Source organism: Streptopelia decaocto (genome assembly GCF_964273445.1).
Source record: "Streptopelia decaocto genome assembly, chromosome: Z".
NCBI lineage: Eukaryota > Metazoa > Chordata > Aves > Columbiformes > Columbidae > Streptopelia > Streptopelia decaocto.
Window position 1 is genome coordinate 20,118,719 of NC_138657.1, and position 18,117 is coordinate 20,136,835.

At 36.8% G+C, this 18,117-nt stretch overlaps 1 protein-coding gene across 5 annotated transcripts in view; it reads left to right on the top strand.

Moving 5' to 3' along the window:
• Positions 1-18,117, top strand: part of NFIB (nuclear factor I B) — a 170,802-nt gene that overhangs the window by 140,957 nt on the left and 11,728 nt on the right. For 2 of the 5 annotated variants that reach the window (XM_082074131.1, XM_082074133.1), the window contains exons 9-10: positions 5,511-5,676; positions 9,663-9,745. The exons of 1 other annotated variant lie outside the window; for it this stretch is intronic. In XM_082074131.1, coding sequence (XP_081930257.1) covers positions 5,511-5,676; positions 9,663-9,745 — 249 coding nt within the window. The remainder of the gene's footprint in view (positions 1-5,510; positions 5,677-9,662; positions 9,746-18,117) is intronic. 2 more of the 5 variants (XM_082074132.1, XM_082074134.1) reach the window with 1 other exon arrangement.

Below are 18,117 nucleotides of genomic sequence, written 5' to 3' on the forward strand. Positions count from 1 at the left end.
GGTCCATGAGCAGGGACCCAAAATGTGAACTGGATCTTCTACGGCTTCATCAACAAAGTTCCATCATGGTCTCAAAACTACACTGCCATAGGATTTTGCAGTAATATTCTTCCCTATAGTGTGAGAACTTGGCCGTTACAAGGGACCGGAACTGTTGAGAATTGAGTGACAGGGTATTTCCAAACACACTGCATTCAGTTTGACTAAAGTACACTCATTGGTTGGTTACCTGGCTATAGTAGGGTAACCTTCTTGGGAAACACATTTTTTCTATTGAAACACCCATGTTTTGAGATGCAAATATATTATCCTCCAAGTGTAGTGGTTAGTTGGAATAATGTAATTTTTATTCAGCCCTGAAAATTCTTTCTCAAATGCCTAACATAGTGTCATATGTAGCAGTACCTAGGACATGCACAGTATTAACTTGATTTCTGTCTTTTTTGATATTTCTTTGAAGTTGCTTTGTATTTACGATTCCAAGGAAAATCATAGTTATTTTATTTGGAAATTAGAATTATAATTCAATTATTTTGTAAAAAAAATTACTGTGCAAATTTAAACATAAAATGTATTTTATCATTTAAGCAACTTAATAGTTTATGTGTATCGTTTCATAGATATGTCAAATTTCTGCTATGTTTGGATATCTCGTATGTAGATGCTTGTGTTACAATTTTACTATGGCATCAGAAAGATTTTTTGGACACTGGAAATAGTGAGCTACATGACAAAACACTGTCCTAAAATGTAAAAGAAGACTTAAGATGTAAATGTGCTGATTTTTGGGCAAATATGTAAACAAAAATCTAAAAGAAGGTTGATTGATTACTAATTACAAATATGTTAGTAAAATCCCAGCAGGGAATCCTGATTTTAAGAAAGTCGGTATTCATATATGTTACAAGTTTCTCTTCAGAATTCAGACCAAAAGATTAACCAAAAGTATGCACAGTGCACACAAATATTAACAGTGTGGCAATCTGAGTTTTGTAACAACTATGACAGTGAATATAAGTCATCTGTGGTTTTGGGCACATGAATGGATTAATCTGAGGCAATTCAGGATGATGTGAATTAAAAAGCTATAAAATGTAGCACATCTGAAAATCATATTAGCCTCCACTCCAACAATAGAAAAGTGTATACCTGCATAAATTTGGGCTAAATTTGCTAGACCTTCATTGTCTTTGCCTCCTTTCCTCTCCCATTTTCAAATGCAGAGCTTGTTTGTCTAACACAGCTGCCTCCATGCAATTTGCTTGTGGTTTATGCCTCAGGCGTCAAATCTCTGTTTGTGAATCCATCACAAAGATATATTGATGCCCTAGCTGATGGTAATGTTTGATTTTTCACCTGTAATGCATTTTTCTGTAAGAAACTCTTCAGGGAAAACTGGAAATAGAATGTAGAACTGACTTTAAGTAAGGATAAAATTAATTTGTATTAAATGATGTGCTATAAATATTTGCACTTATAATTCATATGCATACTGTCCAAATATATACGTAGTTTCCATGCTAAAATATCTTCTGATGTAACTGCAAAAGTTAAAAGGAGAATAGGGCACAGAAGCTATTTCTAGCAGCCAGTTTTCAATAAGTTTATGAACTGACAATTTCAATGGGCTATTTCTGACCAAATGGTTTCCCTCTTTGCGCTGCAAACTTAAAGCGGGACAGAGAACTTGAGACATCCAAGAGAGCCAGAGTTCTTGAGCTTGTACTACTATCAGCTGTCATGGTCCAGAATCTAGACCTTTATTTCAAAAACTTCTAGTTTTATATTTGCAAAAATAACCATAGAAGTCTGAATTGAGCAATGTCAACATCAGTCTGAAGACAGGTCTAAGCCGTAACTCTGAGAAAATTATGTGATCTCTTTATTTAGGACTACTTTGTGATTATAAGCTGCACACTAATTGTGATAACTTAAACATCAGTTTTGTTAACTGCTTTGTTGTTGTTCACTGTGTGCAAGAAAGACAAGTATAGACATTTCAGGAAGGTTTCTTATGAGTGACATTCATGTGACAGAATTTGGGGGAGTATGAGACTGCTTTTCATAAGTTCTGTTTTCAAATGTTGTCAGAAAATACTTGGGGAGATGTGACAATATGTGATAAAATTGTGAAGAGACGGGCAACTAGGTTATAATTGCATTTGACTGTGCAATCACAAGCTAAAATGTTGGAACCATAAGAATTAAACTCATTGAAGTAACAATTTTCCTTTTTTTTTACTTTGAAGGTATTATTTTTCTGTCTAGAGGTTACAGACCTCAGTTTCATTCCATTGTGTCTGCACTCAGTGTTACAGGTAGGACAGATATGGAACAACAGTTACCATTTAAGAAGACATTTAAAAAAGAAGAGAAATTGGAATGTGGACACTTGTGGTCACAAACCAACATCCACTAAAATCCCTAGCAAATTGTGCATGGATTTCAACAAGGACAGGATTTCACCCTCTGTTTGGATTAAGAAGGGTGATGTACTACATTGCTATGTTTTACACAAGGAAAAACATGGTTTACGTGATAATGGGGTATAAGTATACTCTTTGTCTGATAACTCAGCAAAGAAATGCTCATTTGGACCATATGCTCAAGGACTAAGCTGGAGTCCATGTGAGCCATTGCATTCCTGTTGATTGAGATCACTAGGGAACAGTAGAAGGTGATACATATCTGTAAATCGTCCTGGTCTCCAGCTGTGTCCTAATTCATTCAAGTCTGGCTTTGGAGACAGAGCTGCTTTTGGAAGTTGATGATGCTGGCTGTTTTAATCCATAAATTCCTTGGAATCTCCATTCTTAGTTTTTAATAAAAGTTGGTAGTTTTTGTAAGGGCGTCCCAATTGTTTTTGTGATTTGTTAGCACACCACATGAGCTAAGGCTCCTAAGGTAGCCCTGTGGTCACAGGTCAGTGACTCCTCCTAGGAGCTACCAGACTCAGCTGAGAGGTGGTTGTTCCTCCAGGAGGCTGTGTGGGCAGCTGGGCTGCCAGGGCAGGAGAGGGAGCTTGCCTCTGCAGCAGGCTTCCCAGAAACATCCTGAAAATCTAGTCCAACATAGCAAACAGGTCTTACGGGCAAGAATTTTGGTGTTTTAGAGAAAAGTTTATCATAAGGCCTGCTCTTATTTCTGACAGTTTTCCCCACAGATACTTCAAACTGTGTCATGGCTCCCTTACCTACAACAGAGCATGTTTTATTAATATTTCAACATCGAGATGTCTCAAGCTGAACTCTGTACAACTTGCAACCATTGAGTGGGGATACTTGCCTCTAAGCTTTAGGGTGTCTTGGATAATTTGTATGGGAAATTTATTTTAGGTAACTCCTAGAGATTTTCTGATTTTAGATTAGTAAAAATTTTCATTTTGTTCTAGGGCAGGTGGAGTCAGATTTCTGTTTGCCGAAGGATCTGGTTTTAGAGGTTGGCAGGCCTTTAAAATGGAGCCTGCAAAACAAAATTCCCTAAACCGCTGCTAAGATATATTTCAAAGAAAGTGGGCTTACTGTTTGTTGTAATATACAGATGTAATTTGTATTATTGAGAAAAGCTTTCTGTAATTACTGAGTTTCCCACTTATGATCCATTAGTCATGTAAGGATGCAAGCAGATGCTTAGTAAACTTTTAGGCTGCATTGTTCTCTAGAAATTGTCTTGTATAAATTCTGCAACATCTCATTTTCATTTCGAGTACACATAATAAGGGAGATCTGACTGTAAAGTTTCACCTAGTGAATAAAACTTAATGTAGCATGCCAGTTATTTGTGGAAATTGTATTATTTGTGAAAGTATTGTGATTCCTTTGAATCCATGCTGCTATCTTATTTTGAAGCAACTTTGACAGCTGAATATATTCCCATTACTAAACTCCTGCTAGTAACTTCTCGGCTTATGCAAATAGAAACATGAATGAAAAAGTGGTAAATACCACCCAGTTGCTGTATTTGTAAGATCTTGGGATTCCATGGCTCTTTTGTCCCCATCTGCACACCAACACAAGCCCAAACATAGTGCTACATTTAGGGGGTGACTTTTTTCATTTGGAGGGGTAGGTTGTTGACTGCTTCTCATTAGTGTACATTTTTACTGTTACTTTTCATTGTAAGTCTTGTGATTTTAGAGCGGGAAGTAGTCTGCTCAATGCTCCTATGAATACAAGATGGTCTCCATTCTCATTTATATTTTCTAATGTTTTTTCTAGCTTAGGTTTAGATGTCCTAAAGAACAAGACTCTCCCCTGGGGGCATTTTCAAAGTCTAGTAGATCATACTGCCAGGAAGTTCTCCTGCTATTAATTTTAAATTTCCTCCTTCTTGATTTCATTCCATTACCCCGGGTTTATACTTCCTGTACTTTCCAAATAATTCCTTCCTCTTCTTTGTATTTATACTCTGCACGTACTTGCAGTAATTGTCTCAGCCCAGTTATTATTTCATTACCATAGTCATACTTACCTCTTTTAACCTTTCCTTGTATCAGTTGAATCAGGTCCTTTATCAGTCCATTTCTTTACCTGAGTTGTCTTTGACAAGATCTTTCTGATAATAGGATTTGCAGTATTTTTTACTTTGCGTGTCTGTATTTTAAAATACCTATGATTCACAGAATACACAATCAGTTTGAGACAAAAGTTGTCAGCCTCTCTTGAAAAAGCAAGTACATCTTCCTAATTTTTACTTCAAGATACATATGATTGGAGTATTTTCAGTCATGCAGAATGTCCAAGGCATGTTTAAGCATTGGAAAAACACAGATAGCAGTGAATATTGCTAAATTCAGATGCACCTATGTGCAGAAAGTAGCCTGTTACCTTGATGTCCTGTAGGATAAGGTCATGTGCAGACTGCCTCTTGTATCTGTGAAAGAAGTGTCTTCATTTATTATGCTCTTGACTTGCCAAGTTCCCATTATTAAACACTTCTGTGTTTTTGTTAGGTGGCTTTTAGCCAGATGTTATGATGTATGCATTATAGCGCATCGTATCCTAACCCTCTCCCTCACTCCCAAACATGTGAATTATTAGTTAGTCTTCCAGTATGTGTAATCTCTGTGGACAACTGTGGTCAAGTCTTGGTTGTGCTCCAAGCCAGGGTGGTATGGCATGTGAAAACAGAGGTTTTGCATCATTCATTTGCTCTTGATACTTCACACAGTAGGGCCTATGCCTGGTCAGTTTAATTCTGCTATCATGGGATTTACTGTGGTTCACGGCCACTGCCTGAACAGCAAATGTATTTTGAAACAATCTGATGCATGCTGCATCCAGAAAGAAAGAAGGCTTACCAGAAGTACAGCTACTTAAGCATGTACTACCTGAAGAGGGACCTGCCTGCTGCAAGTACCACAAAAACATTCAGAGCTTTGTTAGAATGGTGCATGGCAGCACACAGGTACTACAGTGATGGGCATTCTGGAAGACCCTAAGATAGGTGGGTAGGTTCCTTGAACTCAATGTGTATGTTTCACAAGGCATTCTTTTGGTTTTGTTTTGTAGCCTAACAGCAGTGGTCAAGTAGTAGGGAAAGTGCCTGGCCATTTTACTCCAGTTTTGGCACCCTCTCCCCATCACAGTACGGTGCGACCTGTGACCCTGACCATGACAGATACTAAACCCATCACTACATCCACTGAAGGTGAGGCATCTTCACCTACAGCAACCAGTAAGTATTTCTTTAGGAAGCAAAAAATGTCCATCGAAGATTCAATACAATTTCAAATTGAGGCCAGAAAAAGGCGCCTTTTCCTACTATTTGACCAAGTAGATGCTCATCATTTTACATGGAGAGCAAAGGTGATCTGACTGCAAAGCTTTTCCTCCTCAAATTTCAACCAATGTATCATGTTACATGAACCAAAGTTTGTGACATGACAACCAAAATGAAAGGGAAAAGCCTGAATATTTGACCACTATTCAAGAAAAAGAAAATGCGGTTGTTCATCTAAGGTGGACATTGTTAAGACATTGAGAAGCACACCCAGACGGCAAGGTTTTACAGTGACCCACAGATGGAATTCCAAACAGAGACTGGATAATTTGCTCCTCAATGAGCTTTCCTACAGAAATCAAGCCTTGTTACAACAAATACAGAATCCGAGCTATGAGAATTGCATGTTATAGGTTGTGTCATTTTTAGCAAAAACAACTGATATGGAAAAAGAAAAAAAATAATTCCTCCTTGCTGCAAGGATGGTAGATCCACTGTGTTTTTGTTTGTTTGGTTGTGGTTTTTTTGGTTTTTAAACAAACAAACAAACAAACAAAACACACACACAAAACCCAAACAACAACCAACAAAACACGCCCCCCCCCCAACTTTATAAGCTTTTTATTACTATATAGGACCATATTATTTATCCTATTATCTTCAATGGAATTGCAGTTTTGGAAATAAGAGCCTGTCTCGTTTTAGAGTAGTTTCTTCTCTTCCAAACACTCATCTTATGCTCAACAATGCAGAATATTGCTTTTTAACTACTTTCTGCATTTCTGTTGTCTTTGAACTTTTATTTGGACTTGAGCTGACCAGTGTTACCAATATTTATCAGAATGGTGAAGATTTTTAGGAGACACTTCCGAACATACACTTCAGAAGAAAATTTACAAGTCTTTGAGAATACTAAACTCTGTAGAATCCATTATATTAAAATTACTTGCCTTAGACCTGTTTAGTATCTGAACTGTGGATACAGTCCCTAACTTTTGGTCTGTCTTTACTGGAGACTGTAAACTGTACATTTCTCAGGTGTTATACTACTTTGCATCTTTTCGTTAGAAAGTGAAGCAGAGATGAGACTCAAATGCATAGGAGTGGCCAGGATGTAAAGGATAAGGAGGAAAACTGGTTATGCCATTGCTATGATAAGTAATAAGACTTGGACAAACTATTGTTTAAGTAGAAAAAGATTTATGCAAATATTTTAGCTGTTCTTTTAGTATAGCAGAATTTTTGTTAAAAGGTGGTAGAGTATATCTATATCCTCCCTGGTGGTTTAGTTCTTGCACCTTTTAAGAAGAGTCACTTTTATCAGCAAACAAGAAGCTGTTGCTCTAAGCTTTTGGTCCAGTATTCATGGTTTCGTTCTGCTTCCTGTTTGATGTGATTCTGCCTGGCCTAAATGGCAGTCTCAGATAAGGTTAGGGTTTCTAATACAAATGGCAAAAAGAACAAATACAATGTTAGAACTGTGTTAAGATGTTTTCTGGTAATCTGACCATATTATTCATGATTACAGGAAAGCAAACCGAATTTGTTCATTGTCCTATTACTAAGGGAAAAATCTGGATTACATTTTTCAGATCAGTTACCACCCAGTTTCTTGTGCAATTCATTGGAACTTGGGTATCCTATTCCTCATGAACCTTAGGACATCTTAGTTTAGATATTTGAAGTAATGCCTCCTCATGCTTCCACAGCAGTGTGCAAGTAACTTCTTGCCTAAAGATCCAATGTCTGTCACTACAGCACATATATAATAATTAAAAAGTCCCTATGTACAAATTTTATTTGAATGTGCCAGTTCTGCATATGAGATAGCATATAAATGCTACATGTTCAGAGCAGTGCAGTAGCCTATCTGCTTGGTAAAGCTTTTTGAAACTGAATTGGTAACTGTAAGAGCAAAAAAAGTGAAGGGACATAGCTTGTTGATGAAGAAAATAGCAAAAAATGAAGGATCATGTCCTGCTGATATATAAATTATATATGAGTACAATAAACTGTATTTTCAGTCATAATAGACCTGACACACAAAGTACTGTTAGCTTAATGGGAAAAATCAAGGCTAAATGTATTTTAAGGCATAGTTTTACTTTTATTTGCAAAACCTGATTGTTTTGTTCAAAAAAAAATATATATAGTGTATATATATGTGTGTGTGTATATATATATATATATGAAACAAATGCTTAGCCAACAAGTTATTATTATTATTATTCAGTCTGATGATAATAAAATGGCAAGTGAATAGCACTACTCTTCATTCTCAAGTGCAATAGCAGAATTGTTTTGAATGAGAAAGAACAGAGCTAGCTTTGACAGTATTTGGGGAACCCTTTGGCTTCCACCATAATTTCCTTCTAATAACTGATTAATTTTAATCATAGTTTTTCAGTAAAATGTGTTTACTGTATGTTATGGTTTAACCCAAGCTAGCAATACAACCACAATAGCCGCTCACTCACCCCCTCCCCTCCCCCAAACAGGGGAGAGAATTGAAAGGGAAGGGAGAAACTTGGATTGAAATAAACACAGTTTAATAAAATAACAAAATACTAATACGCTACTAGTAAATATATATATAAAACAGAAATAAAAGATACTCAAGGCAATTCCTCAGGAACATGCTGAGGAGCCAGTCTCAGGAAATCACGCTTGGTTCCAAAGCTGATCCCAAAGAGGGAGGAAAGAGGATAAAGACCGAAAGGCTCAGAGGCCTCTGCAAAAAGGGAAAAGGCCAAACTAAATGTCCCGAACAAACTCCCCCAGCTGTGCCCCAGAGCAAGCAAGAGTGAGAATGCCTAAAAGAGTGAGAGAGCAAGAGAGAGACTGGAAGCTCCTGACTCTCCTTATATCTGAAGCATAATGCTAATGGGATGGGATACTCTAATTGATCAGTCTGGATGTCAGTTAAACTCATGCCCCCCTTCCTCGATGCCTCACACTTGTGGGCAGAGTGCTCAGAATATCCAGACCAGAGCAATTAAAAACATTAACTCTGTGCTGGGGTGTTATCTCTTGTTCTCAAACTAAGTCCAAATAATGACTGTGATAGCTATGAGAAAAGTTTAGTAGTTTTGTTTTGTCTGCAGCAAGTTGTGATGCTGCAAGTTGCAGTGTGGGCATTTCCACTCTGGGAAGTGGAGTTTGACCATAACCTCATTTCATAGGTGCCACCAAAAGCCATGAGAGAGTAATGGCTTTCAGGGATTACTGACAGAGACCAGACAGGAATGTGACCTACAGGTGAATGCTCCATATCCTGTAACTAATCTCAGCATTGTCTATCATTCCCTTTCTCCTCAGAAATGGATTGCTTTAATGTTCTGTAGCAGACAGTGAGAGACTTCCTTAAATTGTCCCCCTGGGAGAATGTTGTTTCTTGATGTGTAGGGGAGTTGAATATTTAATATTATATTGCACAGTAAAAATTAGCTCCTTTCTCCCGAAAATACTAATCAGATTACAACCTGTTTGAAAAGGCCTATAAAGATTTATTTCATGCCATGTAGATAGACTGAACTTTTGTTTCCAGTTTTTGTTGTTCTTTTACAGTTTTGTGATGGGCCTTCACACCTATAAGAATAAGTGTACACTAATATTTTCTCTTAAGATTTTAATACCAGTGATTACACTGGTGCCTCAGTTTGGTGTAATGCAAATGAGAATCAGGCTTGTGATTCCTTCAAAGACATCATTATGATTTACACTTGCTGCTTCCATTGAAGTTTATAGGAGTTTACACGTGCTTTTCCAAATTGGGTCAATTTTTTCTATTAAAGTTCAAATAAAGGAAAACCACCACAGACACATCCTATACACTGCAAAGTCATAACTCTGGATCTCTCATATTTGTAATGTACCTGCACAGGGTAATAGTTATAATAGGTTGGTATTTTTATCAATCTGTTTTGTTCTTCCTTAATCAGCCTACACAGCCTCAGGCACATCCCAAGCCAATCGATATGTGGGACTAAGCCCAAGAGACCCATCCTTCCTACACCAGCAACAGGTGGGCAAGTTTCACATAGGTGTAATGATATAGAGAAGATTTTGTGATATTACCTTATACATGCTGCCACTGTTATCTTGGATTAGACTGGGATCCTAAGGCTTTCAGTATTTGTCTTCTGAAGATGAAGTTTACTCAAAAGAAAAATGAACCCTTTAAGAAACTTCAATTTAGCATATGCTTTATGTCTTAGATTTGTGCCACCATAAGGAAATTCTAATAATATTTCTTTCAATTATTTTGTTTTTCAAGAGCTCATACGTGTAATCTTTAATATGATTTTAGGAAAAAGAATGAGATGTATAAGGAACAAATACTCATTTCAAAATCAGTTTAAAAAAATAAGCAAAATTACCAAAGCAAAAAGTCCAGCTTATTATTTTCAAGCTATTTTTCCCCAGATGTTTAAGCCTACATTTCTTCATTTTAGTTCTATAAGATGAATTAGAAAACCAAATTTTCAATGTAACACATGATCGTTTCCAGTTTAATAGGTTTAAATTGGTCTGCTGATTTCAAATGTGATAAAACCATGTTTTTGGTCTAGTTTCTTACCTCATTTATATTTCAAGTAGCATTTTAAATTTCACATCTCATTAATGCTGTAAATTTAATGCAAATGAAATGTTTACCCAAACTGTGAAAATATACAGCTGAGATTAATGATGACTTACAAAAAAATTAGCTGCAGTCAGTAGCAAGGCCATGCATACACAGAAATTCTACATTGTTAGTAAATGGAATAAATTCAGACCTTTTAAAACTTTAACATATTTTATGATATGTGCTTGTGTTGCATCTAGATCTTAACAGTTGAGGATTTTGAAATTAACAGCATGAAAATGTTACAAGGAAAAAAGCTGAATGTGGCAGTAAGAAAAGGGTTGTTAAATGGTCCTTGGTATTTATTGGACTGTATTTTTTTCCTCAGGTTTAGGTTCCTGTTAACGGTACACCTGCCTGTTTCATTTTTCAGTAAAACCTACCTGTTCTGTGTTTGTTGAGATACACACATATATATATATATATATATATAGCTTCATCTAGAACTCTCTGTCCCTACCTGCTCACGAGGCAAGGTGACATATGTCCCATCACATGCAAAGCTCAGAGAAAGTCATAAAGATGATCATTTATTCAAGGTAGTTGATGCTTTACCAACTTTTTCTTAACCAGAAGGGCCTACTGTACACTTCTGTATAAATACCAAATTACAATAAGCACTTTTGCCAACCATTAATTTTTCAGTAAATTTTCTGGTATACTGGTGTACTGCCTTTTTTTTTTCTGTTTGTTTTTGTTATATTATGAAATGTGTTGTTATTACTATAACATGGTTGTTTCTGAAAGATGTACAGTATGTGATTTTGTATTTTATAGCACACACAGCATCTCTCTTTTAAACACAATGCATGTAATTCCTGGATTTCTTTTTGTATGAAGTTTTACATAGCATCCTTTGAAAAGTCTCTGACATCCAATTGATTTTGGGATGTGCAACAGTTTTTTTCCACTATTTTTTTCAGCAAATTTTCTACTGCTTAAGACAAGTCCACCTTCTTTCAAATTAATTGAAAGCATTACAAACTTCTTGTCATATGCCAGAGGGTAATGTCAGCACCAATTTTCTCTTGGCTGAGTTTATGATAGGTAAATCATATACTGCTTATTTCATGCATCTTATATATAAGTTTGTCTTTGTGTAGATGGAAATATACTCAGAGATTTCAGCAGTGTCATAGGAACAGAAATGTGAGAGGGATCTCAAGGGTCATCACGGTCTTTGGTGTTTCCATGCACTGTGTCTTATACTCCCTTTCATGGTAAAGTGTGTGGCCAGATAGCTTAGGGGGAAGAGGAAAATAAATTAGGTCTCACATGCACTTGGTAAACAGAAAAATTCTTCAGTGCCACCGTGAAACCAATGTTTTTTACTTCTCAATTATATTACTTGTAGGCTCATTATATTAATTCCATAGCATCAACTGAAGACCAATAAGACATATAGTAAATTTAAAAATTGTGTCAGGGTGTCATTTTTGCTATGAATTCTCTATTCTTTTCTAAATTTTGCAATGGATGTATGTGTATGCTTGTCTGAGTGTGTTTGGGGAGTGTGTATGTACCACTGAAACCATTTGAAAGAACAGAATACTTTAACAACAAAGCTTTTCAGGTGGAAAAATACAAATATATAAGTGCATATATATAAGTTTCTAATAAATTAATTTACTTAACTCACTGAAATCCTAAAAATATCTCTGAGATAACACCATTTACATTACCCAGAAAATGAGGTGGAGCACTGAGATTGTCTAAATAACTTTCATAGAGCAAAGGTTGTCCTATAGTAAGGCAGAAATGAGATTGATTTACTATGTCCTTTCATTACTTTACAACAATTTAAAAGAGACCACTCTTCTTGTGGCAGATTTTAAATGCATTTGGTTTAAAGCAGCCCATGATGAATGAAAAGAAAAATCAAGGGGTACATGAAATAAAAGCAATCAATCATTTTGTATTAGTGGAGAGAAATTCTAAATTAGAAAACCAATGGTTTTAGTTCCAGAGAGGTCTTTTAAATATTCACCATGCCCTGTAATGCACATTGACCCCTCAAGAATAAATATTGTCACTGGTACATTTTTCACTTTATTGGAGGAGTCTTTGGTGTGTACTGTTGAATACTTTTTGTTGTTGTTAAAAAGAATTATTATATAGCCTGTTTAAAGTACAGAAACCACAATAAATTTAAAAGTTTCACGTTTATTTTGCAACATGCCTTTACATGGAGTCTTTTGACAAAGTGATGGTTTGCTAGAACTTCTAGTACACAACTTATAGCACAATTTACCTAGAATACTCACCTTTAGATGGGAAGCACTGAATACAACTTTGAAAGACAGTGCTAGCTAGCACCAATGGGAGTGATTTATTTGCTTTTATTGGTCTAGATACTATGAAAAAGATGCTGTTACATGCTTTACTTAGCATTCTACATTGATAGGAAGACAAGGTTCTAAAGAGGAGTTTTAAATTTGCACTCCACTTTCTGCTATAATTACTGCTGGGTCTTCCTGTTACCTGCCTTGAAATTCCAGGCATTTCTATACTGTGACATAAACAGTAACAAAAGACATCTCTTGCCTCAGTGGCATCTAAAAAGTCACATGTATCTGATTATTTTGTTGTAAAAAAAGGTATGTCAGCTCCCCCCTAACTGTCTGTTACAAATTCTTAATGACCAGTGTTTTTGCTTTTCTTCATTCAGCATCAGCTTTGGAGAGTTGTTAAGAATTGATAACGTAACTGCAGGGAGGGAACCATAGGAAGGAGCAAGGGAAGTGTTAAGAGCTGGTACCTGAGTGATTTTTGTTTTAATTTTACTATTGGTGGTTGGTGGGGTTATTTTAGGAAGTCAGATCTAGAACTTGGTGCTCATAATCTGTGCTGGGAAATATTTTAAATGATTTATGCATATAAAAGATTGGATATTTTCGCAATTATATTGGAGCACCTTCCCCTCCCCTTTTTTCTCTGATGTACAGCTACTGAAGGTTTGTGCTTTTTAAGCCCAGACTATAGGAAAAAAGCAAGAAGTTGAGGCAGCTCAGTCAGTTCAATCTTCTACAAGTAGACACAGTCCCTTGTCAGATTCTAGTTGTGTCTTCATTCTTTTGGCTAAATAATTTTAATGGAGAGATCATTAGTTCAGTATAAAGGCTTAATAATCAGAATTCTCATGGTTATGTAACAACAGTTCTGTAGCCTCCTTGTGTTACTGGTCTCAGATTCATGAATTTATTATGTTCCTGAAATGACAGCAACTTAAGAGACAGGTTGACGTTGTTTCTGGCAATAAAGCTAGAATATTACCAGAACTACTAATCATGCACTTGTGTAAAACATAAAAAGATAGATGGATGGATAGATAGACATCTGTATTCACTGCAAATACAGATTAATGGTTTAACAAATAATAAGATTTCTGTTGGAATGAGTGAAATAACTGACAGCTTTTCTTTCTTGTCCATTTAGCTTTAATGCACCTTCAAACATTGCATGGGTGATTCTGTTTTTAATTAGAAAATATAAGTAAACAGGATAGCTGTTCAGGTCTGTGAAGACAATGACCTCTAGAGCTTTCATGTCTGTTGCAGCAAACTGTGTTAACTAATGCTGGCCCAGTTACTGAGGAGCTAGTGAACTCTTCCAGTCTTTACACTAATACACTAGCGTGGTTTTTACTAGAGCTTGTACTTTCTGGATGTGGTGTGTGGTATGCATGATTTTCACACATCTTTGACATTTGAATGAGACACTTGCCATGTACGTGGTAGTAAGAAACACTTCATGTCTCTAAAATGCAAAATCAGAAAATTGTAGATTGCTTTTTACTTCCTACACACCACACTGTCCGGCCTCTTCGGTAGGAAGTTGATCTGACCAGATGCATCCTTTAGTTACTGAATCACAACAGTTCAAAATGGAGTTCTCTTCTTACTATTCATCATGGAAATTGTAAACTTAAATGCCCACTGAACAGAGTATATGTTTGCAAAATGTTTTGGGTGGATGTTGCTTTTGCTTTCAGCAGAAGGCTGAAAGAAGAACACAAGTGGACTCTTAAACAGAACTTCTCAGTAAAACCAGGAAACAGGTTATCAACACTTAGACTGTTCTTATTGTATCCCTTATCATAATTGACAGTTTGACGTAAAACTGAGTCATATGACCACCAGGGAGGTATGTAAATGGATAAGAGGTCACCTTTCACATATACTTGCTGGAAAGGAAACACATTTAAAGGAAGTTTCAGTCAAAACAATGACAATATGCAAATGTTAAGTTTTATGGGCTTTTCTCAACTAACAGAAGCTATAGCACAGTCTTCTATTACACTTTCCAGAATATGTATCTGCTTTCACTAGCCATTACAGAAGCTTGAAATGCATGTTAGTCTTAAACAGCCACTCTTTACATAGAATACAGCACCTGCTTAAATATTAACCCATAAAAATTATTCAGACTGTGATTAGAGATTGAGCTGTTGACTATAGGTTTTTAATGTACATAGGATTTGCATACTGTTGAGGGTTTTGGTTGCGGGGAGACAATAAAACCCTGGCAGATGTATTGTTAATCTTCTCCCCCGCTTCCCCCTTTTGCCCCTCCATCTCCTCCCTTCCCACTCAGGACAGGCGATCGGGAGGGAAAGAAGGACAGAGAGAAGAGAGTTGGAAAAATTAAAAATGTTTTGCTAATGCTACTAATAAGAATAGAGAAAATAATACAAAATACACAAAACCAATCCTGAAAGTCTCAGCAACTGCAGAGCTGGCACCCAAAGTCCTGGACTGGACTCTGTAGCCGATTGGAGCTGGATTCAGTCTCTCACTAGGCCTCAGTTTGCAGGTATGACTAGCAAGGTCCTCTCCTAACGTCGGCCATAAGCAAAAGGGCAAAAAGGGACGAGATCCTCATGATCTCCCACTTTTATATGAAGTATTCACATGAATGGAATGTTATACACAGTTGGTCAGTTTCTTGGTCACCTGTTTCTCATTGCCTCTCTTGGAAGATGTCCGTCCATGCTTATCAATAACTTCGCATTTCATTGCTACGTTTACCAAAACATGTATCTGTTTCTCCAGGAAAATGCAGCTAATATGAAAGCTTTAGCTGACAGGCAAATTCACTAAAAGAGAAACTTGTTTTTTAACAAAACCAGGACACATACTTAAAACTCTGCAGGATGGTTGTGCTTGGAAGGTGCCCAGTTTAAATTGAAAAGGCAGCTGTAGTGAAATCTAGCTATTTGTTGGAACAACACTGGAAAGTACAAACCAAAATCACTCTCCTGGCATTTGTCAGTGGGCAGAACAAGAGCAAGGAGGTGGATGACTTTCGGTCAGGTGGAATACCTAGGGGAAGCATTTACTTGGTCTACTGCTCTGCTTCTGCCTGGACCTTCCACCCCTTACCATGACACAGCTGAGTTGGGCAAGGAGGTTGTGCTGCCCTCCTGGAGAGGCACTTGGAGTAGGCTTTGTGCTCTCTGCTACTTCATGAGCGTAGCAGTGAGGACATCTCACAGGGGTAGGAGACTGCTGCCAGGAAATGGCTGGGCTGCCTCTGGGGTTTCCCCATCTGCTGCAAGGCTGGGCATCCTTTTCTGCTTCTGAATACAGACCCATGTTCTTTTTGTGTGTGGTTAGGTGAGAGATAAATAAAATAACTCATAATGTTTTAAGGATGGAAGGTATTGTCAGAGTTATGTGTCTTGCCTTGCTGAAAATGATGAAGCCATAGGACTGAAGAGAAGGCCAGTCCAACATGCTTCTAGGAAAGACTTTTCACCATGTCACATACCAAATCAGGTCATTTATTTTGCATTCATAGCATATTTTTCAGAAAGTTATTTTTTCAGCATTTATTAAAAGTCTCATAAGGACTGTTTCTCAAGTCCTTCTTGAGTTCACTTAAGTTACTCTGAGGACTAGCCAGAAGGCTTTCAGCGTGACTCCAGACAACATATAGCACTCAAAGTACTGTACTGAATTGCCCTACCTCCTTCCAAAGCTTGGTACTCATGTCAGGTCTGTGCCCCCAGGCTTTCTCTACAGGGCTGTCTGGACATCCTTCAAAGGCAGCATTCCTGCTGCTTTGAACAGACATCTTCCATCAAAAGGAACCAGAGCTTGTAGAGCTCTTTTAGGATTCTCCAGCCTTTTAACCCGGAAAGCACTCAACACATGTAAGGGATGCAAAGTCAGACTTCAGAAGTTATATTTCTACATACTTTCAAAAATATACTTCTATGTCTTAGACACCCTGATCTCTAAGCAGAAGTGATTTGAGAGAAGGAATTTAATATGAGGGAGAAAAAAAAAAAAACAACACATTTTTCTGGCAGGTTAGTTTTCAAAGACAACATGGCAGCTACCTGAGCTTTCTGAGGAGTGTGGAGCAGTAGTTTTTAACATTGGGAAGGTGTTTTTCAGCACAGCTGTTGCAGTCCTGGGTTTAACCACAGAACCTGTTGTCATTCATACCTGCAGTTCTTCAGGATGTTGTCAGTACCACAGTTATGGCACAGTCAGTGCAGTGAATAGCACTACAGCTTACACTAAGTATAAATGTGGTGTAGCATGTATCTTCCTATAGATGTGCCTGTGTCTACAGCATATATATAAAATGCACATGCTCTATTATTACCATTACTGTATTTAGATGTATATGTATTAATATATGTGTAACTATATATGTCATGTATGTCATTGCTAGCATTTATGAAATGGGTTTGAAAAGCTCTTTTGAAGCTTTCTTAATGATAAATTTAACACATTAACTGTACATGTGATAGGTTTCCATACAGACTGTGGGAAGAAAATAATGATTTAGTGCAGAAACTCATTTATTAAAATGTAACGTATCAATCCCTTACTGTTTTCCCCAAATGGCAAATGCAATCAAGTTCTATAGTAAGCTAAGTGCTTGCCAGATTTTTGAGCTAGACCTAAGTGCATAAAATCATTTGGTAACATTAAGTTTGGGATTTTAGTATTTTTATGGTTCTAATCAGCCAAAGGGCTTTTATTCATAGATTTTATGTTTTGTGAAAGAAGAAAAGAGGGGGGTTTAACCTTTCAGTCTTGTGTTTCAGCTGGAATGGAGTTTTTATAGCTAAGCTATAAAGCTCTAAGATATGCATCTGTAAGGAAGATGCTGGCATTCTTAAAGATTGTTACAAAAAATACATCTACTGTACACTGAGTAACTGAGCTGACATATTTTACTATGTCTTCAATATTAAAATCAGGTTTATGATACTGTTTTGTATAGCAACTAAACTAAATATTTACTTACCCCTTTCTTTAAACATATTCAATGTATTATTCACAGTTACCTCTAGCAAACTTTTTGACTGCATGTTTCCTTTTCTGGTTAATTTCATGTGGTTTAGTCATGCTTTTAATGGCCTTTAGAAGGTCCCTTGGAGTTCTTTAGATAACAAACAAGAAACAATCCCTATGAAAACATCAGAGACTAACATTTCCATTTCTCAGACCTTAACAGCAGGAAGCTTATGAGTCTAACAGCCAGACAGGGTCAGCTTTGCAATACTGTCTTGTCCTCAGCATTTGTATTTTTCAGGAAAAGACTGCAATTAATTGTGCTCCTGTGAATACAGTTTATTGTTGTTTGTTTGCTGTAGCCTGCACTATCTAAAGACTGTGAGCATGGATTGAGAATGAATTGAATGCAATTAAACTCAGCAACACTATATTAAAATCAGAGTGCTGTATCACATATAATGGTGCAGCAATTTATATATCCCGTGACAATACAGAGGTTGAAATATATGTTTT